This window comes from Meleagris gallopavo, chromosome Z (genome assembly GCF_000146605.3).
Source record: "Meleagris gallopavo isolate NT-WF06-2002-E0010 breed Aviagen turkey brand Nicholas breeding stock chromosome Z, Turkey_5.1, whole genome shotgun sequence".
Classification (NCBI taxonomy): domain Eukaryota; kingdom Metazoa; phylum Chordata; class Aves; order Galliformes; family Phasianidae; genus Meleagris; species Meleagris gallopavo.
The window spans coordinates 26,129,491-26,146,466 of NC_015041.2; the positions used below are offsets into that span (position 1 = coordinate 26,129,491).

Below are 16,976 nucleotides of genomic sequence, written 5' to 3' on the forward strand. Positions count from 1 at the left end.
TGTTAATTTGAAAAAAAAAAACAAAAAACTGTAATTATTGTTGGGTGGTTAAAATAATGATTTAAACAGAGTTCCTCTGTGTGGTCACTGTATATTATCTAAATTGCAGTTTAGAAGAATTAGTGGTGTGTGAAACAATACTCAACTCTTGTTCTTTTCATGAAGACTGAGAATTGTCAGTGATACTTGGCTTGAGAACTGGATTATTTGTTGTTTCTTATTCTGTTAATGGCTATCCTAGGAGATATCCCGTTCAGTGACTTCACCAGTGGCCAGGATGGAAACGAAATGTGCATTCTTTGACTGTGACACCAATGTATTGGGTAGTATAGCTGGTGTGAAGCCAAGTCTGCCATGCAGAAGGGTCTATGTGAACTGGAGCAATAGGCTACTTTTGAATCTCAAGAAGTTCAAGTCTTGCACTTGGATTGAGCTGACCTTTTCCCATGGAGCGGGCTGGAGCAGTGACAGCCAGCTTGGGAGTGGCTTTGCTGTAGTGGTGTCTGGAGCTGTAGTAATATTGGCTAAACAGTTTTCAGTGCACCATGGCAGTGCTGGATGTTAACAGTGCATGTACAGGAACTGGCTCTGTCAGGAGGAGCATAGCCAGCTATATGGAGGAAATGGTAATTTAACTTGCCACTGGCTATACCACATCTGCATCAAATGTGGGATGCTTCAGTATGAGAAAAGTATTGATAAACTTAGCAGGCTCAGTTGGGGTTACAGAGGTGTCCAATGTAGTAGCATTTCTGTCTTAAAGAGAATACCACAGTGGTCTTACCTAACCTGTAAAAGAGAAGGTTCTGGGAGAGAAAGGACCTTCCAAAAGTATGCAAAGTCTTAGTGAGGTGTAGAATAGGAGTATGAAAGACAGTATATGGTCATTGAAAAGAGATAATAAAGACAAAGGGAAATGGTTTCAAACTGAAAGAGGGTAGATTTAGGTTGAATAGAAGGAAAAAAATTTTTTACTTTGGAGATCTCTTCCAACTCTATGATTCCATTTAACTACAAGGATTGTTAAGAGTTGAAAAATTGCCTTATGCTATGGAATATCTGTCCTTAGAAGTCTGAGAGTCATAGCAACCAGATAAAGTGCTGGACAAATTTATGTGTTCAATTTTAATCTTGTTTTGAGCAGGAATTTGGACTAAGTCTCCTGAGGTACCTTAAAACTGAGTGATTGGTGAAAATCAGAATGCATTTTTTTCATTGCATTTTGTCATGGCACATCTATTGATTCTGCTTGGTTTATTTTTTCCACTGTTCTGACATCCTTTAGAATTTGCAGATATTTATGTAGTTGTTCTGTTGTATTGCTCCTCTCATATTAGCCCTGAGAGCCAGCTTTGTTTGCTGCCTGTACTTTGTCCTTTCAGAGCCTTTTAATTTGAAGGTTTTCATTTTCATTTTTCCTTGAGGCATAAAACGGAGTTTTTTAGGATTTTGCTTCCAAAAATGTATAATTCCTATTTGCATGCAGTATTTTCCTTTAATAATTAAAGGTGTGCTTGTTGATTGTATTTGATATTTTGTTCCATGTTCTTGTGAGTTATTTTGTAGTACCAGTTTGAACCAGAACCATGCTATTGAACAGTACAATACAAATTTGCTCTTACTGAGTTGTATGCTTACACTCCCACACTGGAGCAGCAATTATTAATTATCTCATTGTCAATCTTCATATTTTGGTGCAAATTTTGAAATAGTTCACATGAAGTTTTCAGAGTAAAGAATTAGCACATAACAATTGACAAGGTTATAGAGTTTTGTAGAATCACAGAAAGGTATCAGTTGGAAGGGACCTTTAAGATAATCTAGTTCCACCCTCCCCGCTATAGGCAGGCACACCTCCCACTAGACCAGGTTGCTCAAAGCCCCATCTAACCTGGCTTCCAAGGAGAGGTCATTCACAGCCTCACTGGGCAACCTGTTCCAGTGTCTTACCACCCTCAGTAAGGAATTTCTTCCTAATATCTAGTCTGTATCTATTCTCTTCCAGATTAAAGACATTTCTCCTTGTGCTATCACTATGTACCCTTACAAAACCTCCCTACCTAGCTTTCTTGCAGGCCCCGTTCAGGTGCTGGAAGCTGCTATAAGGTCACCCTAGAGCCTTCTCTTCTCCTGGCTGAAGAGCCTTAGCTCTTTCAGCCTGTTCTCATGGGTGAGGTGCTCTAGCCCTCTGATCATGTTTGTGGCCCTTCTCTGGACCTGCTCCAACAGCTCAATGTCCTTCTTGTCTTGAGGGCTCCAGAACTGGACACAGTACTCCAGGTAGGGACTCAAAAGAACAGCGGAGCAGAATTATGTCCTTGAACCTTCTGGTCACAGTTCTTTTGATGTAACCCAGGCTGTGATTGGCCTTCTGGGCTGCAAGTGCACATTGCTGGCACTTCTGTCAACTGACCCTCCCAAGTCCTTCTCCTCAGGGATGCACTCATGTCATTCTTCGCCCAACCTGTATCTGTGCTTGGGGTTGCCCCAACCCGGGTACAGGACCTTGCACTTAGCCTTGTGGAACTTAATAAGGTGATCATGGGCCCTCCTCACAAGTCTGTCCAGACTCTTCTGGATAGCATCCCTTGTGTATCAGTTGCATCACTCAGCTGGTGTTGTCTGCAAACTTGCTGAGGATTTCATACCAGGAAGTAGGGCAAAAATGCTTTCTATAAGAATAACGGATCTATAAACAGATCTCATGATCTGGCTTGGTCTGTCCTATTTTTAATTTTTTAAACTTTTTTTTTGGTAATTCTTGTTTAAAAATGTTTGAAATAATTGGTAATTTTCTCATTTTTGTCATCGCAATAATTGTTCTGTTTGTCACAGTTTAAAATGGTTAATTTAACTATTATAAAAATTGGTGCTTTCTTGGTATTAGTAAGTGTGATTGTATGACTGGATGCTGTTCTACAAACTAGAGTGAAATATGATTTAGGTTGGTGGTTGTCTTTAATCAGTCTATCAGTGTAAATAATTGCACTTAGATTGTAAGTCAGTTAAAGAATGGAGGAAGAGTTACATCAATGTTGAAGTTCTTCCTTACCTTAGAATTTCAACTTTGCTTGGATTGTTGCTTACTTTCTTCATATATCTCGTTTCTCATGGAAGGTATTCCTCATGTGCAACTTGATTCCAAGCTCCTGTTCCTCAGAAAATACTCCAAATAGTCATACCCCTGTTTATAATCAATAGAAAACACATCTATCAAAACAATTTTGTTTAAAGTGAAATTGACCACATTTCTTTGAATTCTCTGATGCAATTTGGATCTCTTTTTTGGGAACAATGATAACTGCTTGTAAAGCTGTTACATGGTGTTCCCAGTGTTACGTAGTAATAGTTTTGCCCTTGTGCTTTGCAAGGATGGAAGTCAGGTTTATGAGTACACACATCGAATTGTGGTCTGAAAGGAATGGGAATTATAGTTTGAGAGGGATCGTGGGAGGTTGCGTTGTACTTTATTTTTTTAATGTAATGATGAAGCTGGCTTGGTTGATAGCACTTGTCTCAAAAAGTAGCAGCAGAAGGAGTCTTTAGTAGTGTCTCAACTGTGTTTCTGAGAGAAGGAAGTAAAGAAGCAGCTTGTGCTACAACTAATTTGAACACTTCAGATCATATGGATATACTTTTGGGGGGCATTCTTACAGAATTGTCATTAAAGAAGTGTGGTCATTTATATATTTATATATATATTTATATATATATATATATGAGAGACACTTCTGAAACTCTGGATTTACGTGATTAAAGTATTCGTCCTGACAAAAAGCTATACTTTTGATACTGTTGCTTGTAGAATAAAATGATTAAAAACATGTGTTTTTAATTTTATATGGGAGAAAGAAGAGGATTGAGTTTTAAGAAGATGGCCAAAAAGTGAAGAGTACAATATTAAGTATAATCTAGACAATTGATTCCTTGGGTTAAATTTGTTATCTCAAACTGCTGTCAACTTCATGGAATGCTTAACTCCAAATAGTAAAAGTTACTGCATGTGTGTTTGTTTATTTCTGTTTTGTCTTGCCCTTCTCAAAATACATAATAGTTGTTCAATTAATAGAAGCTAGCCTTTGGGGATGATAATTCTGTCTCTGCTGCTGGAGGCTGTAGGTTGTAAGCTGCACATGGACATCTGGTTTAGCTGACCATGGCTTGAGCACAAGGATAGAGTAGATGATATCCAGAAGTCCTTTCTAGCCTGATGATTCTGTGATTCTTCCTGCTACTAGATTTTAATGAGACAAGAATGTAATGGTCAATGTGCAGTGTATTAATGACGACTGCATGTTAATTTCAACTTGCTCAAGCTAACTGAGTTAATGTTGTTGAATGTTATACAGATTAAGGCTAATAAGGTTAAGCAGTTTTATAGTAAGTTGCGTTGTTTATTCTTAATTGAGACTGTAGAAGAGAAGCATAAATTCATTATTGAATTTTCTTTTCAGATAAATGAGTTGGTGGATGCACGTGATGTCAGCATTGGAGCCTGGTTTGAAGCTCATATAGAAAACGTTACCCGAGCAACAAAGGGACAAAAGAATGGTAAAGCTCAAGGAAAGAGCAGTAATACTTACAAAAGGACTAACGGAAGCTTAAGTCAAGATCATTCTAGAGAGAATGCAAATAATTTGGACAGTACACCATCTACATCTTATTCAGACTGTATGGACACTGAAGAAGTTATTTATCATATCAAGTATGATGAGTAAGTGCTCCTGATACTATTTTGAGGACATCACATACTGTTATTTGGTTTGTATAAACCAAGAATTTCTTGAAGAAACTTGTAATCAAAGAAAGCAAGTTCAATATCAAGAAAGAATATTAAAATATTCACTAATCACACACTTTTCGGTTGGATATAGTGAGTATATTGGGAGCTCTGTTATATTAATGCCTAAATAATCAAGTACTAATTTGTCTTTATAAAACTTAAAATCCATCCTTTGTATGTGAGAAGAAGAAATTTTTAAGTGAATTTTCACTGTTTTTTTTTCCCAAACAAAATATCATTTATCTATTCTTTGTGCATATTCAGTTCCTCTCATTGGAGTATCATGAGGAAATTTGGGTATGCAATTTTGACGAACTTTATTATAAATTAAATAATTATACACAAAATAGCAGGTCTGCATTGCCAGTAAAGGATTCTTTTAGAGAACTTGATGATGTGAGTGCATGAAATTGATTCAGAATTGGACTGAGGGAGAGCTGTTTTTCTTGTGTTTTTTCCTTCTTTTTTTCTAGTAAAAACATTGCACCTGCAATGTTTGGATTGGAGAAAGCCTTCATATTGCTTACTAAGTTTAAAGGGATTTCTTTTTACCAAGTTTTGCACCATTTCATTCACTGGAAAAATTGGCCTTGATTACTTATTTTTTATTTATTTATTTTACTCTTTAGGTAACATTTGCTGAAACATCAAGTTAAACATCTGAATGAGTAGAATTGTTGAGAATTTAAAATTTTTGTTACTGAGCATAGTAGAACTATTGCAGTTTGTGCAGTCTGAGCTTGATGTAAAGAAAAGCAAAGTATATTTGGTATTAACTAGATTTCCAAAAGAAGTTTTTAGAGCAGCTATTTTAACTTTAGTTATTTTAATATGTAACTGAATCTGCTTTTGCAAGGAAAAATAAAAATATTTCCATCTTGATTAGAGTACACTTTGTTGTTCTTGTTAGTAGCAGTTACAATTTCATAGACTTTTTAAACTCTTAAATACAGAGATAAAATTGTCTGTAACTGTATAAGTTATTCAAGTTTTTATTTTAAACTTTCTAATTTTCTAATATTTTATCAGATACTGAAGTACATGGAAAGAATTTAATCAAGAAATATAATCAAAATACTATCTATTTAATCATGTGCGCATTGTGATTTGATTTCAAAGTCTTAGCTTAAAGATTACCTATTTTTCCTAACAGTGTAGCCGTATACAATTGAGCCATGGACAAAAAATTTTTAGAAATAGTTGTAACTGTAAGAGGAATTATGCTGCTCTTGTGAGTGGCTTAGTTTCTTCCATGAATTAGAGTACTAAAGTATAAAATGTTGCACAACGTGTTTGATCTTATTTGGCGTACCCATACTAAAAAATAGAATTGACCTTTACTACATATACTCTAGCAAGTAGAGACAATCATCATCTTACTGTAAGATGATGGATAGCAACTGTGTGTTCCTTGCCAGCAAAATTAAATAAAATATAGAAACATAATTTTGCATACAGTGGATCATAGCCTTTAATCACTAATTCACTGTAAGGTATTGAATGCTTGAACTTTCAGAAACAAACTGTGGAAAGGCTTTTTGGAAAGGAAGACTTTGAACTTCTATCCGTTACTTTGTTTTAGATGAATATTGCTGACCATTAGTGTAGATGTTTCGCTTTTCTCTTTAGTGTTAATGGTTATGTGTTTTTGTAGTACTTGATTTGCATACATTAGTGTTTACCTCTTTGTAGACCACATATGTGGCATGCTGCCAGTATGCTTCCTATGGATAAATAGGTTAATCATGATGTACTTTCGAATGCAATTCCTCTCTGCTCCAGAGTTTGTCATGTCTAATTTAACTTCTCACTTCTTTGAGGTTCGTATTCTGTTCTTTGTTCTTCTGCACAGTTACTTGTTCCTGGATGTTTCCGGTGGGTTTTTTAGATTAAACCTATGCGTTTTGCTACCTCACTTATTTACCATTGTCTTGTTTTTTCTTACTGTATTGTCTTGAGGGAGCTATCCAGTAGGGTAATTTCAGCTTTGCATTGTCCGTAACAGCTGTACTCTTGCAAGAGATGAAAACACTTGCAGTTTTCTGAAACAGAATAAAAATGGCTAGTGGAATGGAAATCATAAGCATGGTATGTGTAAGGTTATCAGAATTACTTGAATTACACTGGAGAGATGTCAGGGGTGGACGCACATCCGCAGCTTCTTAAATTGTCACTGATGCTTATGTTTTCCCTCTGCTTGTTTGGAAGAAAATCTCACCAAAAAGGTTATAGCTGGAGGATGCAGTACGTGTAGTATATTAAATTGATCTATTCCACTTCTCTCTTTCTGAGGCTTGCAGATAAATAGCAAATACACATTATTATGCCTTTTTTCTTTTTTTTTGGTGGTAGACTTAATCTGCTCAGAAAAAAGTGCTCAGACATCCTTTCCTTCTTTTTTTCCCATTTGAACCCATAGCGCTTATAGCAGCACTTACATAAGAGTACAGAGTACCGTGCAACTCCATCTCCGGAACAGCTTTCTGTCATTGTAAGTGAAGTCCTCAAGTGCAGACCTGAGCTGCCTTGCTGTCTCTGAAACACACAGATCCTACATATCTTAGCGTAAATGAAGGACTGCTGCTTCCTTTTTTTTAGCGGACTCGTTAGTATTCACACTGGGTTCACAGGTTTGGGACAGATTTGTGCACTGTTTGACACATCTGTCTGAGAAGTCTTGCTGAAAATTTTATCCAAAAGTCATCATAAGAGAATCACCTCAGTCATTCTCTTATACTACCACCTCTCAGGGAAAGTGTGTTATTAAGCTACATCTCCTTAGTAATTTGTACCAAAGCATGCTTCTGCTTTCAAATTTTTCACGTTGATGAGATAATCTGTCAGAGCAAAGAACTAATTAAAATTTCTTTTAGCCAAAATGTCTATAGAAATTGAGTTTATCAATTTCAGTAAGGGTTAATTTTGCCCCAGCTATTAATTGTACTTTATTCTTGGCTGTGCATCATAGTCCAATCTTTATTTGATGCCAGTGTATTCCACATTTGATCCTTGAAAAAGTTAGTGTAGTATCAACAGATTTCAGGTAAGTTCTGGCTTTGTTTTCTTAGCTGAAAATATTTGATAGGCTATCAGGTGAAGAATCCAACTAATTATTAATAAGTTAATTTTTGGGTCACTCCTTGGAATGACTCTTCTTAGAGGCTGAAGCAGAATTTGTCCCTTTAAGTGGTTTTAGCAGTGGTGCTGCTTGATTTATATATTAGTCTTGCCCAAGCCCTTGCAGTTTCACACTTGCTAAACTACTTCTAATTTCTGGGCTGAATAGTTTCACAAGTGTACTTCCTCTTGATGGTCAGTGTTTTCACTTATTCCTTTGTTCGTTCTATTTCCTGTTTAGGTAGCATAGTTAAAGTGAATATGAGAGGGAACACGCAATGGCAAAGCTTTTCTAGGGAGGATTGCAATGAAGAAAAATTAATTTTTGTGGATAAGGGCTTAGAATAGTTTTTGTAAGGGGAATTTCCTTATGGATAAGAAGATTTCCTCTCATCTGTGTCTGCTAGTGATGTGAATAAAGAAGGGATATCCCTTATTTTGAAAGGTTTTAAAACACCAGTGATACTTGTTTAAGAGCATTTTTCATTAAAGTAGAAAGTTTTATCAATCCTGAACTTCACTTGGCCTTTGGTACTAAGTTCAGTATCCAGTTGTGGAAATAGTGCTTTTACCTGTTAAGTTCTTCTTCTGTAGTGACTTTAACACAGCTTTTTGCCTGGAGGCAGTATTTCTTACATATGTTCCTGTTTCTACCACTGTTGTCATTCTCCCTGCCACTTCATTCATTGTATTTCAGTTTCACCTTTGCATGGGTTCAAGTGTTTAATGGCTGTTTTTGGTATTAAGGTTGAGATGTGCTGTCAGTTTTCATACATTACTATCATCCATTTCTTCTGCCTCAAGCAACTGTTTTCTAATGCAAAGAGACTATAAACTTATCTTTAACATGACTCAGCTTTCTTCTCTTTGAAAGGACTTCGAACAAATCCTGTGTATGTTTGGATCTTAAATTAACAGGACTGTAGGTAGTTACCAGAGTTTACCTGCTTAAGAATATGAGGAGCAGGAGCTACTACTTAGTAGTTTGTACAGCAAAGATATCTTGTATTGCTATAACGTAAAAGCTTACAATTTCTTGTTAATGTCTTCATTGTGTACCTTCTTGTGCAGTGCAGCTTATAGCTTAATGTTCAGGAGACAGTTCTGTCACTGCAAGTCACATCTGTTTCTCATCTATTTGGGATGTGTGTTGGATGTTTATGACCTGGTAGAATTTTCATGGATGTCTTGTCTTTGATGTTGTAAAGAGTCTGTCAGATAAGCACCATGAAATAGGATGTCTTATCAGTGAGTTAATGTGCCCAGTTTTGTTAAGGTAGTTTAGGTAGTCAGCAGTTAAAACTGGTAAGGATTCCTGTAAGTTTTATCAAGTTCACTGTTCTATGCAGGCAGAACTTAGAGTACTTCCAGCTATAGATTTGTGAAAACCCGTTTTTATATCATCAGTTAACGTTTTGGTCTCGTTAAAATAGACCTGGTTGTTGGTGATGGGTGATGATTTCATTGCTTACCAGATGTTATCCAACTACGTTCTTCAAACAGAAGTTGTTTTGTTTATAGCTTTGGTTGTCTGATGGATTTTGAAGATAGATCTACTAATTACATTAGTCTTTGCTGCTCTTTCTGTGCACCGTTTTTCAGTGGGTTTCTCAGACTTATCTGTTTGCACTTAATATTTCTTTTGGGTCTGCAATCTGTGAGGGATCCTCATCATTAATGCTGTAGAAAGCCATTAGATGTTAACCATCAGAGACTCTCTACAGAGAACCACAGCTTGCTTCTTGTTTTTTTTGTTTTTTTTTAATTTTAATTTTGCAAGATATATTTTAGGACCTATAGATATTTATGCCACTAGCTGAAAAATCAAAGGGTACAGCAATTTCCAATTGTCATGGTTGGATGATGGCAATTTGAAAATTTGCTGCAAGACTGCTAAGGCAGGGTTAAAGTTGCAATATACTTTGATGTTGCTGAAGAATGCCTGCATTCAGAAAATCGGTAGAGTAGGATGTTTCTGAGTAGTGGATACTACATATGTGTAGAAACTATACTGTCCTTGGATGTGATCCTACAGTAATTCTCGTGTAACAAAATTTTGAAATCTACTCTGTAAACTGGATGTAGAGAGCTACTGACTGTTGCATATAAGCAGTTGCGTAGGCAGTTAGTCTGTTGGTTACTGTGAGGTACGTGTTTTCTGAATCCATATGTATTTATCCATCCTGGAGCCTGTAGTCTGTTGAGGATTTTGAGGCTGAGCTGTTTGTGCAGACAATACTGTGAACTTTGAACTGATTTACTTTGTTGCATGTAGCCTAGTAAAACAGCCATGAATGTGGCTTTGCTAGGGTGGCACTCTTGCTTGCACTCTGGTTATGCTGACTTCTGCAGTTCCCTGCAGAGTTCAGCTGTGTAGTTTTGTCTTGTGCTGCCTTCACACATTCTCCTTGAACTGAAGATAAGGCCAGAGGTGGACCAAGAAGAAGAGAATATGTAGATTGATGTCTGTTAAAGAGGTGCTTTTTGGCTGTGCAGCTCACAGAGTGAACCTGAGCAATGTGTTTCTATGAAACAAATTCTGGTGGGTAGTTTATTTTATTTTTCGTGAAGAATTAAGAACATCCTATTCCTCAGGTTCTAATGAGACCTTTCTTCTTACAATTTCTGTCCTGTTCAGAAGATGCTATTCCAGCTAAATAAACAGGTTGTATTTATGTACTGTATGCTGTTATGAAATACTATTACTAATTAGGACCTGTAGTCTTCAAGAATAAACTCAATTGCTTCTTAAAATGACTTCAGAAAAAGACATTCATTACTCCTGAATTGATTACTGCCTGCTTGATGGTAAAGGCACATAGAAATGTGCTATTACTGTACCTGTAAGTAAGTGTCACTCAGAACTTAACTTTCGTTAGTCATTTAGTTTTCCATAAACTATGTAAAATGTCATAAAAATGAAGTGAACTGTGAAAAATATCATAATAATTTTAGATTCGTAGATGATAAATGATGTCCAAGAAAATGAGTGTGTGTGTGGTAGCCTATAATAAAGAGGGACTAATCTCAGTGATCTGGGGCTGAGTTGGGTTCCTATGTTTCTAAATGGAAATTGAGCTAATACAGTTGCATCAGTCTGTCAGTGGCAGCTTCCATTTTGAATAGGAAGGTTTGTTTAATAGTAGTGAAATGCCTTGACCCACCAAGTCAGTATTCAAGTTTTAATTTTTGTTTTGCTTCTGTCTGAGAAGCATTTGTGAGATTGTCTTAGATCTAAGATTCTTTGCTTTTGAAATGTTTGAGTCATGTTAGGAGCATAGGTATGTCATGCTGGCTGGAGCGGATGTAAAAATATGAACTTGGGCAACAAATTTCAATTTGGGCAGATGGGAAATGATGCATAATGAAAAGGTAGTTAAGAAGGAAAAAGATGGGGTAATCCTGCTGGAAATAATTTCTTTAAAACGCTTACTAGTTCCCTCGGTCTTAATCTCCCTAAATTAAATAATGAAGGGGTAAAATGAATGAATATTTTCTTGTTGTAAAATCTTTGAACAGTCTGTAAGTATAGGGAGAAAAGGCGTTTCAGATATTGTCAGCTACATTACTACTTTCTTTAATCCTTGTATTATGTCCCCTGTTTATTCAAGACTAATCAGGATTGCAGACAGTAAGAGAAGTTGTCACGGAATGCTGTATAAGGAGTAACAGTTCCTGTGGAAGTTTAAAGGTTTTACTGATCCTCCTTTTCAGAAGGAGAGGAGACAAAAACAAACAAACAAAAAAACATTACATCTGAAAGGTTGTGAAAGGCTAGCACTCCAAAAACACTCTTGCTGCACGCATTATCCATACTAACAGTGTCTTCCCTATTTCAGGCAAGTTTCTTTGTTTGTGTATAGTCGGGGCTATTGTTAACCTCTTAAAAATAACACATTAATACACAATTCTACGTTCTCTCCAAGAGTGTGTATGTATGCATAGGTATTAAGAAAAACAAAATTTCTTTGTGTAATCAAAAGTCAGGAATTTGTCATTGTGTATGCCTTGAAAGTAATGTCCCAGACAGATTGAGATTCTTGTGAACTTTGATATGGGTAGCTTAATCTTGAATTCTCAAAGTTATAGCTTCAGGCTGTTGGAGAGTACAGAATATTTTGAGAAAGTTAGAAATGATGTGGCTCTTCACCTTCTTGTTTTAAGAACAACCTTTTCAGGAAATAAAAACTACAACACTTTTTCCTTTAAAGTGTGTCCTTAGCTGAAGAGATAGCAGAATAATGGTCTAAACTTGCTAATGCTTTCTCAACAAATGGTTTGAAGTTGAGACTTAAGAGCTTTATTTTCAAAATATTTATTTGCACGCTTCACCTTAAGATGTAATAGTCTGGGATTTAATAGATGACAGTTATCATACTACAACTTGTTGATAAATTGACTTTTGGAGACAAAAAGACACTCTTAAGCATTAAGGGTTTTGTTTTTTTCAGAAGAGGTGGCCACTTCTTCCTCTTACCTCATTTTCCAGGTATACAATGCGTGATAGTTCAGTGTTGTTGAATTTATTGATTGTATGGCTGTAAAATGTTCTTGCTTCCTGATACATTTAAAAGACAAATCCTCAGTACTGTTTATCCTTTCAAATGAGTTTGGCTGGTGGCTGCACAGAATGGCAGACTAAGGTAGAGAAGCATTGCTTTAAGAGGTAGCTACTTCCAGCAGAGTTAATGCTCATGCTGCAAATAGAATTATTTTGTTTTCTGTGAAGGAATGTCAAAGTACCTCCCCTGGCACTCAGTGTATTTCTCAAACACTTCTAGTGTTCATTCTGTTTATTTTGGAAAACAGCAATTTTTGAAAATTCCCACTAATATTGCTTATCATACTAGTTTGGAGAAATGGTAGGGAAGTCTTGGTATTTTTTGTTTTGTTTCAGTAATTTTATCTTTCCAGTTTCAGTTGTTCTAGCGACACCTGGGGAGAGACTTAAAAGATACATTGAAAGTTCTTAGTGAATTGAAGTCTTGTTTGTGTTCTGATGAGAAACTCATGTTTCTCAGTATTTGAATGCCTTAGGAATGAGTGGATACCAAGAAATTGGTAATGAAATAAATCAGAGGTAAACCCTGTTATGCCGATATTGCTATCTAGTTAGAAATATTACCAGGAAAACTAAATTAAAGGGAAATAAAATTACGAGGGAATGTACCTTGGCAGTGAATACGAGACTTCCAGTGAGCAGTACTCACTATAACATCAGTGTTAGGATAATAGTTACTGCTACTGTGTTTGCTTTTTCAAATATTAGGTGCTGAGTGTAGTGAAAAAAATGGAAAGACAAGAAATGTTTATAATGTTTAAAGCTTGAATTGTGTCAAATGATCATTAAAACTTCAACAAACTTAATGTGAAACTGCTTCTGTTTTTAATTGAGGATCACATCACAGAATTTTATAGGTAATGCAGTAAGTGAGAAAAATACTTTAGCTAAACATTCATGTCTATTGCTTGTTGATTGCAGTTCTTGGAATGAGTTCTTCATTTCTTTCTTGAGGTTTGTTAAAGGCTTGAATAAATATTAATTGTCTTTTGGTTTATCTACATATACCTACAATAACAAAAAGTAAGCATACGTAGTTACATATTACTCATCCATATGTAAAAGATTAAGTTTTAACTTAATGCATCTTATGCAAATAACATCCTCAACTTCTAGAAAGTGAGCATGGAGTGAATGGCACTTTCTAACGTTGGGTGTGATTTTATTTTATTTTTTTTCCTACCGAAGTAAACTGTGGCATTTGATACGTTGAGGTTCCAAAATTATTGTGGAAGTACTCATTGTTTATTACTCAGTATAGTGAGGAGTAGTGTTGCTGTGCTTAACGTATTTGTGTGATCTTGAGCTGAACTCAAAATGCTGTTCCACCTGTTTAGTTTGGGTATGAATTATGGACAAATGTCAAGTATCTGTTAGGATTTACCAAAGGCTGTTTTGTCAAGAGCCTTTTGGTGTGCAGAGGCACAGCAGCAAAACATTCTGTGTGTGGAACCTGATGGGGAAGAGTATAGAATCTAACAAGGAAACATCTTGCCTGTTCATAAACTGTCCTTCAAAAGGAAGATTTGCAAGCTTAAGGTTCTGTCCAGCTAGTGAGTAAAAAATGAGTAAAAAATTTCCTCAGTGAAGATTCTACCTTTTACTTGCTTTGGAAAGCAGTAGGTTTCTGCCTGTAAGTGGGGACACTAGATTGTATCTTCTGAATCTTATTTTATTAATGATGGTTTAGCAGTCTTCCTTATTTAGGCTCTTTATGTATATATACTTCCAAGAGCAGAGTTGGAATAATTAACAATGGAAATCTTTGAAGCTCTCAGACAAACAGTAGGAAGCATTTTGTTCTGAGCTTTCTTGGGTACAAAGATGACACAAAGCAGAGTTTGACACAAAGTAATTTTTGATGATTAAATGACAGTTATTTGTCCAAAGACCTTTCTGGAAAATCGGACACCAAAAAGTCTTAATTTTAGAAGAGATTTTTTTTCACATCAAAATTCCTGTGAATGCATGTTGTTGTGAGTTACGTCTCTTTGATTTTTTTTTGGGGGGGGTAGTGACATTGGAATTTTTTAACGTTATAGAAATAACATTTTTATAATCTCATGGATACTTCCTGCTTATTTTTGTATACGTAAGCATTGTCTAATTTATAATTCTTTATTTTTCTGATGTTTAAGACCTTTTTTCATTTCTCAGTTCAAGTACATCATTTCTTCATTTATTTACAGTCATCTTCAAACTTCAGGAAGGGTTTGTTATGATTGGAATGAACCAGTAGCTCAAGCTTAGCTGTCCTTAGATTTCAGTTGCCTGTTCTACTATAATGGCTTGCCATTATGTAGGTCCTTCAATAAAACAGACATTACTTCATCGTTGCTTTTTGTATTGCTGTAGGTGGGATTCTTACTTTTTTTTTGATGGATATTACAGTACTGCAGTATGAGCGTTGTACAATTGTAGAATAGTTCTTCTAAGGGACAGCTGCAGCACAAAAGTGTATACCAACAATGGCTTTGCAGTACCCTCAAACTGAAACTAAAGTATTGCGAATTTAAAAGTTGGATCATATGAGACTGTTACTTTGATAGTGACTCTATCTCAAGCACCTGTCTCTGCATGATATAATTTCCATTATGCAGGTTTTGATAATCAGGATCTGAAAGTGTTGTTGTAACAGACCAGTATGTTAAATTTAAAAGAAAATGTTGAACAAACAAAAATAAACTTACCCAGTTGGCCTCACTGTGGCCTTCCAGTATTTAAAAGGAGCATATAGAGGATGGAGATTGACTGTTTATGAGGGTGGACAGTTATAGGACAAGAGGAGAAATGGTTTTAAACTGAGACAGGGAGGTCTAGGTTAGATATTAGAAGGAAGTTTTTCTCACACAGGGTGGTGAAGCAGTGGAACAGGTTGCACAAGGTGGTTGTGGATGCCCCATCCCTGGAGGCATTCAAGGCCAGACTGGATGTGGCTCTGGGGCAGCCTGGTCTGGTGGTTGACAGCCCTGCACACAGCAGGGGGGTTGAAACTAGATGATCATTGTGGTCCTTTTCAACCCAGGCCGTTCTATGATTCTATGATAGTTATGTACCCAGTTGTGTCGCCTGGCTTTCATCCAGTTGGTTATGAGAGGACAGCCTTCAGACTGTAGTTTACTAAAGCTTTATGCTGTTAATGACAAATCTGCTTAGTTTGTATAGAAATGTGTCAAGTCACAGTGTGCGGTTTTTCCAAGGCTTTGAGGTGGTCTTGTTCACTATAGACAGGCATGCTTGAAAGTAACAGGTACTGTACTTTAATTAGCAAGAGTGAAATTTTGTCTTTGTTATTTAGCAGCGTAGTTTACGAAGTCAGATCAAACTGCATAGCAGGAGTGCTGTTTCTAAAATAATTATAATTATATGCTGGAAATTTAAGAGCTATTGTTCTTTGCAGTTTTTGCTAAGAAAAAAAAGGATGCTTAAAAGTAGGTCTATAGGCATATTGTATGAAATGTTTGCTGTGATGTCATCTGTTACTTGTTTAATGATGGAGGATTTCTTAGCTTACGTGCAGTATTACTAAACAACTTCACCATTTTAGTCTAGCACTTTTTTTTTGTAGCAGGCCGTCTACTTTCTGCTAGCAGTGTTTTCATAAAGTCTTTATTGTGCTGTATTTATAGCATATTTGAAAATCCTACAAGAACTGCTAATGTTGAAGAGTTAACAACAATTGTGAAGGCTATATCGTTAGACTGAAAAGTTAACATCTCAGATCTTAGAAAGTTTGTAATTTTTTTCTTTAGTATTCTTTTTTATTTTAGCTGTATTGCTGTTGTATATCACTTTTAACTTTACTAAATGAGTTTCAGTTTGGGATGAAATTGGAGCTCTTCAGATGTTATTCATAATTGTTTGGTTTTGGTTTTGTACTGATTGCTTATGTCTTCTTGTGCTACTATGACATCACTCGTAAAATCTATTAACTTGCAGATAATATTGTGTAAAAAGCTGCCTTCAAAAAAAGGTCTTAACTGAAAAATAACAAATCGATCAAAATTTCTTAGCTATGATTTAGTGAACCATTTACTTTCTTTGCTTAAAGATTCCTCACTGCATCTTTTCAAGATAAGTTGTCAAAAGAAATAATCTCCCATTTACTTCATGAGATTTTTCCTTTGTAATTAAGAGATAAATGTTTTCTGTTCTAGAGATTTTAGATTTACTATATTTTATTCTCTAATAGATTTTGTAGATAACTGTTCTTTAAGCATATGTTCATGGAATGTGTACTTGAGCTACATCCATCACATGAATTTGATAAGCTGTATTGGTAGACTTCTTAAAAGATCTGTCCTAAATATGATGGTAGTGGAAATGTAATGAGTGCATGAAGGCAGAGTTAAATTAAAAATGTTCCATGCTGAAAAAATTATTCTTTACTACCTTTTCACTCTAATTTACTTAAAATACGGACCACACTGAGACCAAATTTGGGCTATGTCTGGGCTAAAACTTGGAACTGATTGTGTTCTAAATGAAAACAATCAACCATTTTTTTAATAGTTT

At 35.8% G+C, this 16,976-nt stretch overlaps 1 protein-coding gene across 1 annotated transcript in view; it reads left to right on the top strand.

Annotated features, from left to right (window-relative positions):
• Positions 1-16,976, top strand: part of UHRF2 (ubiquitin like with PHD and ring finger domains 2) — an 86,249-nt gene that overhangs the window by 23,522 nt on the left and 45,751 nt on the right. The window contains exon 5 of the mRNA XM_010725641.2: positions 4,455-4,714. Coding sequence (XP_010723943.1) covers positions 4,455-4,714 — 260 coding nt within the window. The remainder of the gene's footprint in view (positions 1-4,454; positions 4,715-16,976) is intronic.